The sequence below is a fragment of the Phalacrocorax carbo genome, chromosome 21 (genome assembly GCF_963921805.1).
Source record: "Phalacrocorax carbo chromosome 21, bPhaCar2.1, whole genome shotgun sequence".
NCBI classification, from domain to species: domain Eukaryota; kingdom Metazoa; phylum Chordata; class Aves; order Suliformes; family Phalacrocoracidae; genus Phalacrocorax; species Phalacrocorax carbo.
The window spans coordinates 3,143,081-3,162,350 of NC_087533.1; the positions used below are offsets into that span (position 1 = coordinate 3,143,081).

The window sequence follows — 19,270 nt, forward strand, 5'->3', positions numbered from 1 at the left end:
GCGGGTTCGGTTGGGCAGACAGAGCCGAGCCGCAGCAGATCCCTCCAGCCAGGCGCAGACCTCCTTCGATTAAATGCTGTGAAACAGCAGTTTGCCCAATCCATCCTGCTCGTGGCTTCGAGCCCATCAGCCCAGCCTGGACGTGGTTTAGTGGCACCACTCAGGAAACTTCGTGTGCGGCTCGATGAGCAACCTGAAGCTAATTGTTGACCCCCTCGTGCGTCTCCATCCCCCCACTCCGTTAAGGCAAGCCTAGCCATTTCCCTGCCTTTTGGAGCTGGTTGAGATACACAGATGACGAGCGCTGTAACATAATGGATTTTTATTATTATTAAGCTCCCAGTGACTCTTTCCCTGTCAGTGTTAATAGGGCTAATGAAATGTCCCCACCGCTCACGGGAGCTGGGAGGACAATTTGGTCCGGTTCTCTGTAGCATTTGGAAGAGGCGAAATGCTGGTTGTTGTTATTTATTACAGATCTGGTTTACTTAGTGCTGTGTTTATTGAGTCTGTCTCCCACTCGCAAATGCCGAATACAGTTCCCAGCGCTGCTCCCGGTGCCAGGGATCCTTCCTGCCGCTGCTGAGCTGCCTGTGAGTTGCCAGCTGGACTTGTTGTGGACTCCAGCTCAGGACAGTGGGCCAGGTTCCTCCCTGGTGTAACATCATTGACTTTAATTAAGCTACGCCAGGGAGAAATTTGGCCCGCTTCGTTTGCTAGCTGTGCACTGATGCCAGTCAAAAGGCACGGCGGGTGCCAGCAAGGGCTTTGACAACCCAATTTCAGCGTAGGACAAAAGTCCCTGAATCTTTGTTTGGTTTGGGGCACCAGTGTCTGCTGATGGGGAGAGAAGGGGAAATCAAGCGATGTGCTCATTGCAGGGCTTCACATCTCACGGTATTCCAGGTTTTGTCTCCCTGTCCTCTTCTCTCACTACCTGAGGTATACAGGGAAAAAACAGGCAGTGTATCCTTAAATAATATGAGGACTGTCTCGAAGCTGAAGAGCTGCTGCTCTCAGGCCCTCTGGACCAGACCCAATTTGCTCATTACATCCTTGTAATTGGCGTCAGAGACGTGAGCTTAGAAGCAAAGCCTTGTTTCCTGGTGGCAAAGTTTACCCGGCGACAGGCACCAGCCTCACCACCGCATCCCCGCGCAGGGCAATTTCGGGAGAGCTCCGTCTCTCCTTAACGCATCCCTCGCAGGGTGCTGAGTGCTGCAGCCCCGGCATCGCCCGGCTTGGTGACAGTCGCTCCCGCAACACCACCTCGGCCACCGCCCGCCGGGCAGGCGCTGGACCCCTCCATCATCCGGGCTGCGCTTCCCCATCGCCGCCCGATCGCTGCCCGGAGGCGGCCGCTTCCCGGGGAGATAATTCAGTTCCCCCGTTCAAAGCGGAGTTAAAGTTTCTGTGCTGCCAGATCTGGGGCCGAGTTTTAAGAGCGTCTGTATTTTCTCTTGTACCGTCTGAAGCGAGGCACATCCAAGGCTCGCAGCCCTTGGCTTTCATCCGACTCACCGCAGGCATTTGTGAACTGGTCTCCTCTGAATCGGCTCTCCCATTTTAATATTTCCTGGGGTGTTTTAGAGAGTGGCTTTTGCTCTTTAAATGCAGGGGCATTTTTAGAAATATGTATATAATTAAGTCTAAATGCAACAAAGTTGTGGCCTTTAGCACATGCCCCTCTCAGCCTGCTGAGAAGGGCAGCGTGTGATGTGATGAGATGGTGCTGTTGCGTGCAGAGGGGTATATCTGAGGCTCAGACGCATGGAGGTTTGCATCTTCCACCACCTCCTCTGCCGAGCTTAAAGAGCTGCCACCCTGCTTGCTTCCCTGCTGGCACTGGGGCCTCCTTCCCAAAGGCTCGAGGTCCTTCTGTACCCGTGTCTGCACATCCCGGGTTATCTGAGGGCACGGGGCGCAGAGAGCAGCGGGTTTGATGAGAGCAGGGATGCGCAGGGAAAAGCTGTGGTGCAAACAGTTGGAAGCTGATAACTTGCAGTCATGGTTTTGCCAGGAGGAAAAGAAAAAAAAAGAAAAACAACCCAAAAAACCCTGTAAATTCACTTTGTTTTGATATTCAAATACTCCTTTCCGTGTGGTGTGTGTGCTAATGTGTACCATGGTGTTATGGCATTATCAGAACAAAATATTCAGATGATTCCTAACAGAATTTGTGTTTCACAAGCTGCTTGGAAACAGAAGCGTAGCATTTGGAGCCTGTTTCTTCCAGGGGGTAATAGCTGGCCCTGAGCTGATCTGCAGGGCTGGATTTTGGTGCGTGGGATCCGGGTGACTTCTCCCAGCAGGCAGGGACAGGGCTCCAGAAATCCCTGCGAGAAAGGGGCACAGTGCAAATGCCCGTCCCCAGCACGGAATGAGCTCCCTAAATAAAGGTCAGGAGGAGCCCCCAGCCTCTCCTGCCCTTGGTCCCTCTTCCACACGTGCTGACCGGCTGTGGCAAAGATGCAGCGGGACGTGCAAGGCTGTTTTGAAATGGCAGCTGTGCTTCTGCTCTGCTAAAGGCAGAACAGAACCCGTGTCAGCATCCCAGCCCATCTTTCCCCTCTGCTCTCCTACCGGCACCATTGGCTCCACGCCTGGATTCCTCAGCTGAGAACTGGGTCGAGGCTCTTAGGCCTACATTCCCACCAAAGTGAGCAGCAAATCAATGCAGGCCTAATAAAAGATGATTGGAAATTGCTAATAGGAGTGTGGGAGGGCAGCCCTGCTTCCCGGAGCCAGGATGAGTATGGATTTTCTCGCGCTAGGGACTGTAAACACTTCTGAATTCCCTGGGGAGTGCCGGATGCTCATCTTCTCCCTTTGTCCTGTTGTTCTCCTGCATCCTTCAAAAAGGAACCTGGTAATGGTAATTAGCTAGATTTATTAGCCTGGTGGCGGCAGGGAGGGCTCAGCCTGCTGGCAGGGGTGTGAAAGTGTGAGCTGGGGCAGGGTGCGTGGTGGGGGTAAGGAGCCTCTTGGTGAAAGCACGCAAGGTCATCCCTGCTTCTGCCCTGGCCAGAGTTTGGTCCCCATCCCACAGTACATGTGGAGAGGCAGGGGGATAAATTGGGTCAGGGAGTGGGGGCACAGACTGGAAAGGCTCTCGCTGCCTTGGTGCTGGGCTTCAATTTTGGCTCCTGATAGCTGCTCGTGCAAGGCTTGTGTTATTTATGGGCTCACATCTCCCCCCCCTCTCCCTTCGGCAGCGTCGTGCCAGCAGCCACGGTCCCAGCGCCCCGCAGCCTCCCGATCACCAATAGATCACCACTGATAAACACGCTCCTCTGCTCTGTATTCGGTAGCTGAACCCCATCCTGCCCTGCATGTTGGTGGTGCTGGGGAATGATGTATGAAATCCAGGTCGGTTTGATTCATACGAGTTGTGTTCACCTTGCAGAACAGGCTGTCACAAAAAATAATAAACCTCCTTGTTTTAATGCCCGGAGAGGCTGTTGGACGGGTGGCAGGATGGGTTTAGATCCTCTTCCAAGGAAAGAGTCACTTTTGAGAAAGACTGATTGCGAGCCACGGGATGGCTGCACAAACGGTAAATAATAATTAGAGCCGTGTCTGGAGGCTGTGGTGGGGAGCAAGGTCCCGTCACGCTACGCACAGCACTGATGCTCTGAAAGGGACGATCCCTGACCCACGGTCCGTCAGGTCTAAATGGATGTTGCAAAGAGCAGGGGGTTGCCAGCGAGCGGTGAAGCGACATGTCCCTCGTCACCCAGGAGGAAAGGTGGCAGGGTCCTAGCTGCTGCGGCTTGCCAGCTAGTTCGTGCAAGGATGCTGACCAGGATGGCTGCAGTTTATCATCGCTTACGTTCAAGGGAGCTTTGCCAGGAGATGCAAAACCCTGCTGGGCAACTGCTCACCCCTTGATGTATATAGTCCGTCACTTGGTCCCTTGGAATTTTTATCGTGGTGTAGCATAGCCCTTCCTTGGCTCGCACCAGCTTTCAGGAGGTGTTTTCTTTGGAGTAAACGCACCAGCCCGGGATGTCCAGTGATTAGTTTCTCTCTGTAGCCTCATATCCCTCCTCTTTGGGCAGCAGCTGGCGTCACGATGCCCATCTCTGCTTGGCATCAGACCTGCCTGGTGCCCTCAGCCTGACCCGGGCTCGGCCTCTTGCTCCTTCCCCCTTGGGACACGATGCCCGAAGCCCCGTCCTCCCCCGCGCCCTGCAGCTGCCCGTGCATGCGCATGGCACCGAGGCAAAAAGTATTAATGGGGGGAAAAGTTAACCACATTTACTGAACTGCGAGAAAGGTTGGTTTTATATCCCTTTATTGGAATATAAAGACAGCTTTTATAACCTTTTAAAGGGGCATAAAAGCAGCTTGGAGACTAGAAAGCTCGCTCTCGTTGAAGGCAGGCAAAAAGAGAGGGGGAAGGGAGGAGAGCAAACATCTGCTACGTCCTGAGGTTGGAAACAACTGGGGTGGTGGTGGATGGGGCCGCTGGGACCCCAGGTCCGAGCTGGTTGTGGTGTTGCCCTCCTCGGGGAGGTTTGGAGCCCTTGCTGCCGTTAGCCGTGCCAGCTCTGGGCTTTGACTGTTCCTCCTCTCAGCGACCTCAAAGCCAGTTCTTCTGACCTCTCCTGGGAGGGGTGGGCGTCGTACTTAATGAGCTAACCTCTTTTATTTCATTTTTCTCCCCGGTCCTCTGTGAATACGTACTGCGATGGCTTCGTTCCTCCTGGAACGAGGGAGGAGGGAGTCTGTAGAGGTCTCGCTTTGAGGCTGGAGGGAAAGGTTTGCTCTGCAGACTGCTCCAGCCTCACCCGTGACACCCGACCTCTCCCGTGGGCCTGCGGGAGTCCAAGGTGGACCAGCTCACAAACTTGGTGGCCCCGGGCAATGTCGATTAATCTGGGAGCCGTTCGCAGAGCGACGGGAAGGTGCGGTTCCAGCTGGCTTGAGCACAGCTCGCAGCAGCAAGGAGCGGGAGGACCTGGGCAGCTGGCGTGTGACATCCCGAGGTCTGGGGCTGGCACGCTCAGGACCAGTGCTTGCTCTTGTCCCCCACCCCCCAGCATTTTGGGGCAAGTGCAGGGATGTGTTGCAAACCCCCTCCTCCATGGCAGGGGATTCGCTGCCTCCTTGCTCATCCCAACCAGCGGGTCCGTCTGCTGGTTGGGATGCGGTTGAAAGCAGCATCTTCAAAGCCAGGAGGAAGCTCCTTCCACCTCTTCCTGGGCTCCTGGACAGTGGTCCGAAAGTGTTTGGTGTTCTAGGCGGTTACAGCCCAGCCACCTCGTGCTAGCACGCTCCTCCCGAGACGGAGACGGGCTTTCTCCATCCGGTGAGGGAGATGTGCCTTTTTCCTTCCCTTGTTCACGCAGTGGTTGGTCTGATGCGACATTAAAAGAGGAGAGTGACCTTTACATGGGTCTCCAGCTCAGGGGAGGGCAGAGCTGAGCCCCCATCTGCAGCAAAGCACATTTTGAATATGGATAGGTTGTGAGTCTCGGTTATCCCCATGCCATCTCCCAAATAATAAGCTTCCAGAGATAATGCTGTAGGGCCGTAAAGAGGATGGGAATGGGAGCAGCTGCTTCTAATTTTGCTTCATGGGGAGGGAGGTGATGCTGAGAGCACCCCGCATTCTCTGCACATATTTTTCATCATTATAGGCAGAAATGCCAGAGTGGTGACAGATATTAATGCAGTTCACGCCGGGAGAAAATCTTCTTTCCATCAGACTCAATGTGCAGCAAGAGGGCAGTGCCATTTGCAACCCTAGGGAGGATATGTTTGAAAGGTGATGTGTTTTTTACTCAGGAAGTTTTATTCCAAGACAAAGTTCAGTTTGGAGAAAGGGCACCTGAAACCGTCCTGCTGGGGGCTGCGGGATCACTCCCCACCCACAGCCCGGACCTGAGCAAAGGTGCGTTTGCAGCAGTGCCCGGAATTAATTTGGATTTCGGTGTAACTCAAATTACCCTCCGCTGGCTCTGCAGTGGCTGCATGTCACCACAGGGATGTCATGGTCCTGGGTGTCGGTTTTTGTGACCTGGGGTCCCAGCCTGCCCCCAGCCCCGACCCGCGGCGATGCTGTGAGGTTTGCAGACTTACTCTGCAGAGGGCTGCACTTCCTCGCGCCCCTCAGCCTCCTTTTATTTGCTTATCCCACTAAATATTCATCAGTAACATTTAAGACAAAGGAAAGAGATAATTACAAGGGGAGAGTTTTTTTGCAGTATTAAAGGTTAACAGAATTCTTGGCATTTGTGCCTTGTCGATCTCCATGTAATTATGCTCATTTCCCAGAATTCAGAGGCGACTGTGCCTGTTAACGCTCAAAGATGGTACCCCGGGAATTAAATTTATGAGATCATTTCTCAAAATCTTCAGATTCAAACCAAGCATCTTGCTTAATGGCATGACTATTATTAATATTATTCTTGGATGCATAGCGCCGCAAGGGTCGGAGGACCGGTGACAAAACTCAAATTGATACAGGCAGACAGCAGCGCGCCCGGCTTTTGTTCCTGAGGAGCGCTCGAGTAATTTGGCAGCCTCGGTGCCTTGGGAAATGAGGCTGAAGGTTGGCAGAAGACGGGCCCTGCAGAGGTGCAGGTGTTCAGGTTTGAGGTACATCTGAAGGAGCCCCTTCTTGGCTGTGGCTGGTCGGGAGTCGGAAAGCAAAGCTTGCCTCTCACCAGCCTGTTTTTGAAGGCGTGTGATCCACGTCCAAAGCCAGCTGCGGGCAAGAGGCAAATCAATGTGTCCGGGAGAGTCTGATTTTCAAAGATAGCGAACACCTGGCAGTGGGCTGGGGTTTCACTGAGAGCCACTGAGCATGCTCGGTGGTTTCAAAAGAGGGATTTCAGGGGCTCTGCTCTGATTATCTGCTTTTGATTGAACTTCATGGTCTTAAGGTATCTACGCCCCTCCTGGTACCTGCCCCACCTGCTTTGCACGGACCGAGCAGCTTTCTGGTAGGAAAGGGCTTAGCTGGTGAAAAAGAGGTGAAGGAGGGGTGGATGTGGTGATGGGCCAGCGTCAGCCAGGGATATGCTTCCCCCGGGGTTTAGGGTGCGTGCGCCGATGTCCAGATGGGCTGGGGAAGGTTTGGCTTGGTATGTCTTGTTTAGGACCATCTTTGCTCCCCGGGAGAGGCCACAGCAGCTCTTAGAGCTGCTCTTCCAAAGCGTTATCCAACGCAGAGCTCATGAATGCCCCCAGACTGTGGGCAGAAGTTCGGGGGAGAGAAACTCATGTGTTTGCATTTAAGGTAGCCGTGCTGGAGCTCCCAGATATCTGCGGTGGGACCCGAGGCACGGCTGGCTTTGCTTTTCAGCCTATTCAGGTTTTTTTTTTTGCTCTTCCCGTGCGCACTTATTCCTGTTAAAAGGCAGAGTGGATTGAGTTGTGGAGCACTGGGTTAATGTCATACGCTTATAAAATGCTATTAGATGGCTAATGGCATGGTTTTATCCCATGTCGTCAGCTGTGTCTGGCACCTGATTCATCCCAATCCAACTCTGCTGTGGAGGCAGCGCACGCGTATAGGATGCCTTTTGGGGCGTTAATATAGCAACATGACAACAATGCAACTAGAAACAGATTTATATAAAACCAATATTGATTTGAACCAAGAATCAATCCCTCCTCATAACTTCCACTGTGCCAGCGTGGCTCAGTATCTCCTCGACACTTTTTTTTAACTCCCTGTATAGATGTTTAATATTAAGGCTGCACGTATGGAGGTGTCACTTCATAAATACTCGTGTTGTGTTGGCTGGGCTGTTGAAAAAGGTTGAAACTCTGAGAACTGGGGGGGAAAGGAGTAATCCCGAGGGAAAAGCCAGGCCTTGGGGACCGCTATGCATCCCTTCCTTCCTGAGCTCGTGTCCAAGCTGCGGCACTGCCTGGCCCATCCGTAATGTACATCAGAGCATCCTCAGGCATGCTGTCATATAGCTCTGCGTATGTAAGGGATGGCAGTGCTATGGGGTACTTTGGCAGCTAGTGATGGGGTCTTCCTCCTGGCCGTGCCACCTTCCTCTTCCTCAGGAGGCACTTCTGGGTTACCTCTTGAGGCGTTGTAGGGAGGTGAATCCTTTGCTGGCTTTGGCTTTGAACCGTGAAATCAGGGCAGGCTTTTGCAACCTTTCACGGGGTGTCTGGTCCTGCAGCACAGCGAGCGCCAGGCGGTGCCGCTCAGCCAGGGGTGCCCTGGAAGGAGTTAACTAGTGCTTGAAAAAAATCCCCAGCCTCTGAGAACCGAGCGACAAACCCAAGCCCGGCAGTTTTTTAAAGGGCAAACAAAATGTTCCTTTTTACGGCGAGGCGCCTGGTGCAAAGTGCAGGCAGGGCAGGCAGCAGGGTGGCGGATCCCGGCGTGGCTTTAGGGGAAGGCTCCCAAAAGCACACTTTATTCGAATTTAATAGGACGGTTACTGTAAGTTGGTATAAATGCTAGTTAAATATTAACGGCATCTTTAGCGGGGATTAATGGGGTCTCCTGCGTTGTTTTTAAAGACCATGAAGAAGGTGCTGGTAGTCACTGCCTGCCTTCAGTGCAAGGGACGGAGGGCCGAGTGCCCGTGACGATGCTCTTTGCATTCAGAAAACTGGCCTAGAAACGTCCCCAGTCGGGCAATTTTTCCAGCTCGGTGCAGGAATGCCTTTGGGGCGAGAAGGGCTCAAAATGGCTCCAGCCAAGTAAGGCTCTCGATCATTGTATCTTAATTGGGGCCACCGTTAACGAGGGGATAAATGAGTCAGCGTGGTGAGCTGAGCCGGAGCCCACGTCCTTTGTGTCTGCCGTGAATGGTTGTAGGCATTGAGGGCTCAGAGTTATTCAGGAAAAGCTCCTCCGGACTCGTGTGTCATTCACCTGACTAATGCCAAGAAAATTAAGCACTTTTTTGCAACTCCGGGCTTATTGGAGAATAATGTGGTATGTGATAGCACGAATGGGGTTATGAAATCATGTTTTCATTTTGAAGGAACGAGAATGGCTCGAGCATAAATTATGCTTCTGATCATATTTGGCAATTTCAGATTAAAAATAAATTTCCACTTTGGGGTTATAGATTGCCATCTATCAGCTTCCTGAAAAGGAAAAAAGGAATTAAAAGAAAAATCTGGCCGTACAAATTGCCTTGCTATGACCTACTTATTGAAAGTGATTTTTTTTCTCCCCAGGAATGGAGTCTTTCGGTGTGAGGAGATGTAGTATTGTATGTATATAAGTTTGCAGGCAGGTATATAGGCACGGGTTGTATGGGAGGATCTATCGGCCGTCCCTGCAAGCAGCTACATGCAAAACAGGTGCTGGAATTCTGCTAGATATGTCTGAGAAAGCCAAAAAAAAAAAAAAAAGCGGCAATCGTATTGTTTTACTTGATAGAGGAACCTTAACTGCAATTTTGCATCTGGTTATCAGCCTTCGGGACTGCTTGAATCTGCAGATTAGACGCTTAGGCTTGCTTTTGCGTAAAAAGCCTGAGATTGGGGCGGCGTTTGCTGGAAGGCTCCCGGGCCTTGCAGAAGGAGCCAGGGTCCCTCGCAGCCAGCTGTGGGAAATGCTGGCCCAGGCCAAACACTGCGGTTCTTCCCTGGGGGCATTTCTGGGGACCGATTTGCTTAAAATCTTAAAATGAAAGCCCCAGCTGGCTGGCAGGAAGGCCCACGTGAGCCAAGGACAGAAAGAAGATAACGGGAGTCGCTGTGAACTGGCATTGCCACCTTCTCACAATTGCCACCAATCTCTTTCTAGAAAATTGAGTAAATATCTGCTGAAAATGGTTTTGCTTGGCTGACAAACTGCCGGGCTTGCAGTCGCTGCCCTCTGCTCTGCCTGCAAGACTCCCTCTCCCTGGCTATCGCCTCTCTGATTGCTCCAACAGAGATGCTCTTCTGCAAAGCAAACCCACAGGCTCTTGCTCCTTCTAACCCCTTCCCCGTCCCTGGTTTGGGCATCCTCCCTGCCAGCTGCCATCTCCCCAGGGGAAATCCTTCCCCCGCCTCCATCCGTGCCGCTGCTCCTCTTGCCACCGCAGTGCCGAGCAATGCCAGCCCTCGCTTCCCTGCCCGCGCTGCTCGTGCTACCCTGTTTGTGGTCTCTGCCAGGAGAGGGGGGCCTTTAGCCTTGCTGGAAAGAAGGAGGTTGAGGAAATAGATACGGAGATAAATATACACCTGGAGTGTGCCTGTGCTTTGCTCGTTGTGTTTGTCTCCTGCCTGTTGCTTGCAAGGGAGAAAAAAAAAACAAACCCGACTTTTATCTAAGTAGGAAGAAAGGGAAGAAGCTGAAAGCAAGAGGCTGTGTTTCGCACTCGGATAGGTGCTGCTTTGCGAGTGGCTTAGCCCATGTACGGCAGACTCTTCTTCTGCTGTGGTCAAAAACCAATGAAGGAAAAAAGACTCTCTCATCCCCAGAGGAAGCTACAAAGCTCTCTTTCTCTTGCTGCTGAACCTTCACAGCTGGACTCAGTTGCTGGCTCCTCTGCTGCTGGAGCAACTGAATTATTTAAAGGAATCTTGATTTCGTTTTCTCTTTGCTGTTTTCGTGCATTGTGTTTATTGTCTATAGATATTTTTATAGTCTGAAGCAATTACAGCTGTCAGAAAAGAGACGAGCTGTGACAGGCTGATTTATATGGACATTGTATGTATGCAAGAGAGGCAGAGCTGGAGACGGGGAGATAGCCCAGGGATTCTGCTGGGCTTTAGTATGCAGGAGCCGGCGATATTGGATTTAAATTCCTTGGGATTTTCAACCAATGCTGATGATCTCTTAACAGTGGGCCAAATTCAGCCCTCGTGAGGGCTGAAGCTGCTCAGCAGCTCACGTTCTGCCCCAGCCTCGCACACTTTCAGCATAGGCGGGTGCTTTCTCTTGTGATTTAAGATGCTCCTGGCAATCTGGGCTGTGTTAAAAGGTTAACTGGCTGTGGTTATTGGAATCCCTTTGGTTTTGCTGACTCAGGAGATGGTCTCTGCCCATCCAAAGGAGCAGCCTCACAAAGAGAGCGGGCTCTTGCATGATGAGCCTGGCGATGGCTCGTAGGTCCTGCGCGCAAGGGTGTTCCCCAGCAGCGAATAGGTAGCACGGCGGGGTCCCCATCCTGCCAGGGGTGCTTGGATGCTGCAGCAATGAGCAAAAGCAGTGTCTCTTTTTTGTCTTCGCTGACTTGCGCACACCCAGTGCAATGCCATGACCCTGTACGGGGAGTTCCACGCTACCGCCCATGGTCTCGCTTTTTGCAGTCGGCTTTCAGAGACCCCTCCCATGTAATCTGTGGGCCCAAAGAGGGTCTGCTAAAGGCAGGCGTTTACCCCTCCCCTTCCAGACCGACCAGGAGAGGAGTGAACTGCGGAGATTAAACTCCTCCTGCCAAGAGCCGGGGAAAGCTGCTGTCTCCTCTGGGGAAAAGTAGGGCTCGAGGCAGCATGTCACACCAGTGCTAAATTCAAGGAGCAGAGCCTTCAGAAGAGGAAGAAGTAGAGTGACTTGCAAAGCAATCCCCTTCTCATATGACCTATCAGCACGCACAATAATAATAAAGCTTTATTTGATTGAGTGTTTCCTCTGCCCGGCACAGCTCATAATGTTTGGGAGATTAAATAGCACAGTTAGTGAATTAAGCAGTAGTTTACAGGGGATTCGGAGACTCCAGGGATTAGTAACGGGCTATGGATCCTTTCACATCTAGGTCACCAGTTGGAATCCAGCACAGGTTGGCAGCGATTTCAGGGAAGAAGAAAAAAAAATTGGTGCCGTGTAATAGCTGCAGAGCACACGGTGGGGAATGGAGGGAGGGAGGACTTTGGATAAGGTCCCGTGTCGCGGAGAAGTCACTGGGGACGGCGGGTGGAGGAGGCCTGGTTTCCCCTAACGCTGGGCTGCCGTGGCTCTGGGGGGGGGCTTCCAGGGGCGCAGCGCCCCGAAAGCTGTGGCTTGGCTGCTCACTCAGCGTTTGCTCGGTGGCTCCAGGACTTCGTGCTCTGAGGATGGCTCCCCGGCACCTTTTACCAGCATGAAACTGTGCCTGGAAATATTAATGTGTTTAGCCGCTAGCGGAGGAAAGGAGGAATTACTAGGCATAAGCAAATGTGATATTTGTTAAATTATGAGCTGATAAAAAAGTACGCGGGGACCGTGCTCACGTCTGGGGTGGAATTTGCCACTTAAGCTCATGCTGTGCGTCTGCGAGGCTCAGAGGACCAGGAGGGCACACTCCTGCCTCTCCTCGTCACCACCTGCCTTCTTGGGGGGGGTGTGTGGAATTGTCCCGTGCCTCAGTTTCCCCTCCTGAGTAGTGGCTTTGCCACTGGGGAAGGGGATGGTGCAGAGGTAGAGGAGGGCAAATGTTAGAGGTAGTCCGGTGCTGGCTGCTGGGTGCAGGTAAGCATGCCGGGGAAGCGAGGGGAAAGAGGGGGGGTCCTGACATGCCGTCCCCCGAGGAGCGCGGTGCGGCAGGGGTTAAAGGCTGGCGTGTGAAGTGTGCGCCGCCGTTCCGCTCCCCACTGGTGGGTGTGCGGTGGGTGTTGCGGGGTGCTCCGGTGCGTGCGGGAGTGCGGGAGCCAAAGTGCCGGTCAGTGATGGAGCCGCTGCCATGACAACCCCGGGAAGTCATCCTGCGCGCCGCCCAGGGATGCTGCCGGCCAGCCGCGCCGGCGGGGCTGGGATGCTGCTGCCGCCGCCTCGCCCGCTTCCCCGCGCCCTGTTCTCCCTCCGCTGAGGGCAGCTGGGGGCTCCGGCACCCCGCGATCCTGACATCCCCGCGTTCTGCATCCCGCCGCCCTGACATCCCTCCCATCCGACATCCCGCCATCCTGCATCCCGCCTGGACCAGCCCGCCTTCGGGACCCGGCAGCAGGGCTGGAGGAGAGGAACTGCCGGGCATCTCGGACGCCTTTGCCCGCTGTGCCTTTTTGCATCTGGACCCGTTTGCTAGCTTGCTCCGGGGGTGGTTTTTTGTTTTTTCCTGGTTTTTGGACTGCCCTCGCTCCGCGCTGCGGAGGGGAGCTGCCAACTCGGGACAAGTGTGCGGGGCGGGAGCGGGGCGCAGCCGGGCGGCTCCCCCGGTGCCTCCTCGCCCAAGTGAGCCTCGGACTGCTTCCCGGGAAGAGCCGGCTCGCCCAGCGTCCAGCACCTTTGCCACTTCTCCTCCTCCTCTTCCTCCTCCCCCCCGGCCCTCCCGTCCTCCTCCCTCACCCAAGGATACTGGGGACTCCCTCCGGATGCCGCTCGGCAGGCTCAGTGCTCGCAGGCTGCCTTGCCGGGGGCTCTCCTGATCTCCGTGGAGCTCCGCATCGCTCGCCCCGGTGGTTTTGCTCCCCCCCGTCCCCCCACACACGCACCCCCTCCCTCCTCCCCCCCCCTCCCCAGTCCCCCTTTTCGCTCCCGGTGGCCTTGTCGGGTGTGTTTTTTGCCTGTTGGAAAAGTCCCTGCTGCCCAGGATGGGGGTCGGTGGGTGCTTAGCCCTGCCCTGGAGGTGCCTAGTCGTCCTCTGTCTCAGGCTGCTCTTCCTTGTGCCCGCAGGAGTGCCCGTGCGCAGCGGAGATGCCACCTTCCCCAAAGCTATGGACAACGTGACTGTGCGGCAAGGGGAGAGCGCCACGCTCAGGTAGGAGCAGCTGGATTTCTGCCTTGGGGGGCACGGGGGGGTCCTGCTGTGTGGGGAGGGCAGCCGGTGCATTTGGGGACGTGACTCAGTTTCCCCAAGGGGGCTGCATCATGTCGACCGGTGGTGCAGGACAGGCGCCGGGCAGCAAGCGAGAGGGAGATGTGGGTGCCAGGGGACCGGGCTTTGGCTCGGCCCCCCTAGTCACCGCTGGGAAAGTTACTGGGGGATATCAAAAGGGGAGTGCAATTCCCTCTTGGCCCCCTGCCCTGCACCGGTGTGAGGCACGGGCACGGCTCCTGCTGTCGGTAGTCATGGCTCAGGCAATTTGGCTGCGTTTGGTGGGGGTAAACATCGCTCTGCTCCTGGGGTGCGGTGCCGGGGGTGCCTTCGTGCCTGTCAGACCAGCCTGGGGAAAGGGGGAGCTGTCGACCGCCCAGTGGTGTTTTGTGCCTCTTCCCCATGCCCAGATCTGCTGGGATGAGGGGGGTGCAGGATGGTGGCTGGCTCCGGGTGGTGGATGCTGCCCTCCTTAAAAATCCCCTTGCTGGGAAGGCAGGGGGTTGGTGCTACCTGCCAGCGTTAACTCTTTGGGGTGGGGGGAAATGTGGAGCTGGGCGTTGCACCGGGGTCCTGTCACCTGCAGCAGCAATCTGAGGGGTGCAGGGGCTGCCAAGAAAACCATAATTTTGCTCGGCATAACTTCTGGGACATCTTATGCATCCCTGTCCTCGCGGCAGATGGGTGCAGTCATCCCAGAAGAGATCCTGGCGAGGACGTTTGATAGGGACATTAAAAATAAAAAGCCAGGTTTTAATTGCAGCGCTGGGAAGCCGCGCTTGCAACTCCGGTGTGCTGGGGAGTGACTTTCCTCCGCCGGCGCGTTGCATAGGTGACTCGAACATCTGCGGGGCCAGCTGGGTGTGTGCGGTGAAAGCCGCACTCCTGCTTTACGCCAGCGAGTGGAGCAGGGCCAAGCCAGGGCAGAAAAATAAAAAAAAACATACCTAAGGAGGAATTTCAGCCAGGTCTTTTCTCCAAGCACTGGGAAGACTTAAACTATGGCTTGGTTTGGCCCCCTGGAAACGTGAACCCCCTCCCCGTGTCTTTCCTGCAACTCAGCTGTTTGCAGCCGAGCATCTTTCCCCCCCCCTCCCCAGCCCTTGCACGTTCCCAGGAGGAAGGGAGGGAGCTGTGTTGTGGCGGTCCCTCTGGATTTGTCTTGCGTCATGGCACGACTGGGCAAAGAGGCTTGAAAATAGGTGGCCGGGGGTGGAGGATGGGGTGTTTGCTTAAGAATTTGCCCCACTGAGCTGGGCTGAAAAGAAAAAGTAGAGCTTTTCCTCTCCTGAATTGCTGGGCTCTCCCAAGCACCAAAAATCCTACAGTTCTTCCCCGGGGGGGGGGGGAGGGGGGGTATCAAACAGGGAGGGGTTTGGGTTACTGGAGGTCTGGGCAGCAAAATACACAGGAGAGTGGCAGCAGCAGGGTGGTACGGGCACGGGTGCTGTGCAAACTTACTGGAAGGAGGTAAATTGCTCCAGCTGTAGTGGGGGCCTGCAAAAGGTTTCTGGCACAGGGTTTGCAGCGCAGACCATGCCGGTGGTGTGCCCCGGCACTGGCTGCTCACCCCGTGTCGTGGAGAACAAAGGGATGCTGGGGTGAGTCAGCAGGAGGGATGCTTTTCTTCTGTCCGTGAGGCCTGGAGGGAAGAGGGACAGATCCTGCCCTTGGGAGGTGGCCCTGGAGAGGGGGGGCAGCGGCTTGTCATTGCCCCAGAGCTGCCGTACGCATCCCAGTGCAGCTGGGGAGCCTGTCTGGTGGCAAGGGGTGTCCGTGTCCCTGTGCAGGCAGCTGGCCCGTACTAGCGTGCCCCAGGAGACGGGCACATGGGCTTTGTGGTATGCAAACTGTGGCGATGATATTCCTGCTGTGCCAGTGATATTCCTGCTGTCCCGCCCCTGGAGTGGGCATTGCTCTTGGAATTAATGGCTCGCTGCTGCTGCTGCCAGCCCAGTGCGCTGGTTTGGTAGCCAGAGAGGTGGAGGACTGTGTTTTGCACTGGCATTTTGGGGTATTTTCTTTCTGGTTTGAGGTGGGAGCGGTTAGTTAGTCCGGCAGGCAGCGGTACACTGCTGCATCCCGCAGTAGGTCCCGGTCCCTGCAGCCATGCTGCACCGTGGCAGGAGCCGAGAGGAGAGCACGTGAAAAAACACACATTTCCAGAGAAGGAAATCAAGGAAGCGTGAATATTCCTGCCTGCTCCCCTCCTAGCCCCAGCCCGGCTCCCGGCGTAGCCATCGATCTGTTGTGGAGGAGTTAACTTGTTCAGAATAGCAATGCCGCTCAGAAAGGCTTCGGCGGACCCCGCCGCTGCTCCCGGCCACCTCCTGCCCAGCACACAGGCAGCAGCCCTTCCCTCTCCCCAGCCCTGCCAGGGTGGCAGTCAGGGAAGGGTACATGGGAAGGGAAAGTATAGGGTCCCCTCTTTTCCTATGCGTTTCCATGTGGGATGAGAGGATGGTGAGTCGCAGCCAAGGATTTGGAAGGATGGAGACGTTTCTAGAGGTCCCTTCTTTTTCACCGCTGACAAAAGGGAGAGCAAGCTAAGAACTTAGCAGCAGAAGTTGCTGCTTCTCTGAAGTGCTCGGGAAGTCCTGTCCCCCCGAGGGAGAGGGCTTGGCTGTTGGAAATAGGTTATTTTATCTGGGGTGGCGGGGCGCCGAGAACCCCAAGCTGCTGTCGAGCAGCGGCGCCCTGCCAAGGAGGCTCGTTTCAGCTCCATCCCCGCCACCCCTCTGAGCAGAGCTAATTCAGCACTGGAGAAAGACACTGGATTGACGGCTGCGAGGAGACTCCCCCATTGTAAAGGGCGCAGGCTTTGCTCCGTGCAAACCCAGCTACCGTAAATCTACTGTTAGGAGTCAGTTTAGGATCAGAGTCGCCAGAGATGCTCAGATATTTCTTTCTGTCTCGTGACGTCTGCTGGAGGGCTACAGTCATGTGTCTTGCTTTGGTAACAGCACTTCAGATCACTGTATTAAATTTAAATCTAGGGTTAGACCATGGGATAGAGCGACCGTCTGGGATAGGAGGGGCAGATTTTACTCCTGGAGGCAGCAAAACCTGCAGGAATAGGAAAAGGGTTTGTGGGCGTTGGGTCCAACAGCTTGGTGTTTTTATTGGTGCACGCTCTAGTCCCTGAGCTGGGGCTGCTCCTGCTCTTGGGGTTGTACCAAGGGCTCGCGTGTGTGACAAGCTGGGTCGGAGCTGTCTTTCTTGCTGGCTCTTGCAAGGGCACATCGTGAGGATGAGGCTGGTCTGCATCCCCTCCCACCACGTGCGGACAGCATCTGCCCTCACCGGCAGCGAGTGCTTCGTGCTGGAGAAGACCTGTGCTGAACTTTCATCCAGCATTTGAACCACATCCAGGCGTTGCTGAGACCTTTGGAGCCGTTCTCTCGGCCCCAAAACAAATGGCTTGATTATAATTTCACTTTAATTGGCATCAGTCAGCGCTTTCCACGGCGAGGCTCTGACGATCCCACCAGCATGCCCAGGCACTCGCGTGGTATCCCCCCGAATTCGCCGGTGCCCCAGGCAGATGGCGTGCAGATCTGGCTGTAGGACGGGGGCCACTTCTCTGTACGTTTCCTCTGGTTTTCTTGGCAGGGTGACGCAATTCTGTTCGTTGTTCCCCCTTTCATTCTAACGCTAAAATTCAAATCTGAGTTTAATATGAGTCAAATCTTTGTTTTTAACCCTGATGTTTCCTGTGGTTTTCACTTGGGCTTTGAAAAGGGCCATGCTCTTTGCCGCTAAGCTCTACCATGGTTTACCTAAGCCTGTTTTGCAAATTTATTTTGCCCCTGTTGTGCTCTTGAAATAATTTTGGAGAAATAATAAGTTGGCTGCGAAACAAAACAAAATTAAGCGTGTTTGTTTGACAGATGCAAACAGAAAGTGCTTGTTTGCTAAGCAGCAAAGAATCTTTCTCAGAAATGGTTTTGCTGCAAATCTTTGCTGCCTCTTTATCCACGGGAATTTGCCTTTTCATGTTGTTATGGTGTAATATGAAAAATAGGGCCGGTCGCTGATGGATAGCAGCGTGGTGTGTTCCAGCATGCTGCGTTCCCTTGGGTCCTGGGGGATGCTGTGCGTCTCCCCCCTATTCCGTGGCAGGGCTGCTTCTGCCGGGACTTGAGCGATGGCTATTCTCAGCTGAGGTTTTGGGCAGCTGCCTTTGTGGTTTGCACTCGATGAGTGCAGAAAGCCTGCTGGGGGGCAGGGGAACCCACTCTGGGCTCTCTGTCCCTGACAAAGTGGCGCTCGCCACCACCGTAGCCTCAGGGCTGAGCGATGGGGGGCTCGCAGGGCACTCTTGGCACCCGGCTGGGCTCCTGGTGTGAATAAAGCAAGCAAGACAGGGCAGAAGCTGTTCATGAAAGGGTCCAGCCGTGATTGCTAAGGCTTGTTTGGAAGCTGCACAGCTCTGTCTGTTTTGCTCGAGGCTCCCCACTCCCACCACACCCTTCACGGGTGGTAGGAGCTGCGATAACCCCAGCGAGGGGCATGGCTTCTCCAGCCCTTTCCCACATGCTGTCAACCCCATGGACGCCCTGAGTCATGCGCTGCTCATCGCAGACGTCCCATCTCCTGCCCTGCTTGCCCAACACACCCCATCCTTGCACAACCGCCAAGCTCCTTATTACCGAATTGGCACGCATCTCCCTCCCCAGGGCTCAGGCCTGTGGCAAGCTGCTCCCGTGAAATACTCACCCCGTTCTGACGGCCTCCGAGCTCAGTACCCGGTATTTTTTGTCCTGCTACAATTATTTATTTCAGAGCCTCAGCCAGCAGAGAGCGAAGCTCCTGTTTTTTTCCCTGTCCACTTCCCAAGCCCAGACCAGGGGGACATAGCCTGGAGTCCAAGGTGTAATTCCTTTGCTGTCGTTGGTTACTGAGCGCATGGGCTTGGTTAGGACCAGCCCCAGCAGTCCCGCAGGCCTGGGGTGAGGATGGAGACTCATACACTAACAACCAAGGTTTATCCTCCTGACTCCAGCACGCTCCCCTTCTCCTTCAAACCTCTCTCCTTTTTGTTCCTGAGGGTTAGGGCATAAATTCAGGGCTGTGGTGACCCCTCTTGTATTAAGGTGAAGGAAGGGGAGAGCATGTTTTTCTGTACCTGTGCCCTTACTCAGGAAATCAGTGGAAATATGAGCAGTTCTGAGGGTTAGGACTTGAGTTTCTGTTCCCATCGGTGCGTGGTGCCACTTCACCCCTGCCCCTCTCGTCCTCCCATGACTGCTGGGTTCTCCTTTCTGGCCAGGATTTCGTTTCCATGTTCCTGGAGATCCTCCATCAGAGGGGCTGCAGAAGCCCCGAGCGGTGCCCACGTGCGATGCTCGCGGCTGTTTGTAGCTTGCGAGTCGATTGCTTTGCTTGCGATGGCATGTTTTTGAAAGAGGAGTTTATTGCTAAAGTGACATGTCAGCAAATCTTCGCCACCTCTCTCCCATCTCAGAGATGGAATCAGCTTAAAGTGGGGAAAAAAATTGTCATATGCATGGATTTTTTTTTTTTTCCCTGAGTGCAATTTCCATCTGAGATGAGACAAGCTCCTGATTGCTGTGCCAGAGGAGGGTTTCCCTTTATAGCTCTCCCAGTAGGGC

The 19,270-nt window shown here is 54.5% G+C and overlaps 1 protein-coding gene across 5 annotated transcripts in view; it reads left to right on the forward strand.

Annotated features, from left to right (window-relative positions):
* The window catches only part of LOC135316683 (protein CEPU-1), a 354,709-nt gene that overhangs the window by 197,942 nt on the left and 137,497 nt on the right, over nt 1-19,270 (forward strand). For 2 of the 5 annotated variants that reach the window (XM_064470905.1, XM_064470908.1), the window contains exon 2: nt 13,514-13,598. In XM_064470905.1, coding sequence (XP_064326975.1) covers nt 13,514-13,598 — 85 coding nt within the window. Of the gene's footprint in view, nt 1-13,215; nt 13,297-13,329; nt 13,599-19,270 lie in introns of those variants that run through there. The other 3 variants (XM_064470904.1, XM_064470906.1, XM_064470907.1) reach the window with 2 other exon arrangements.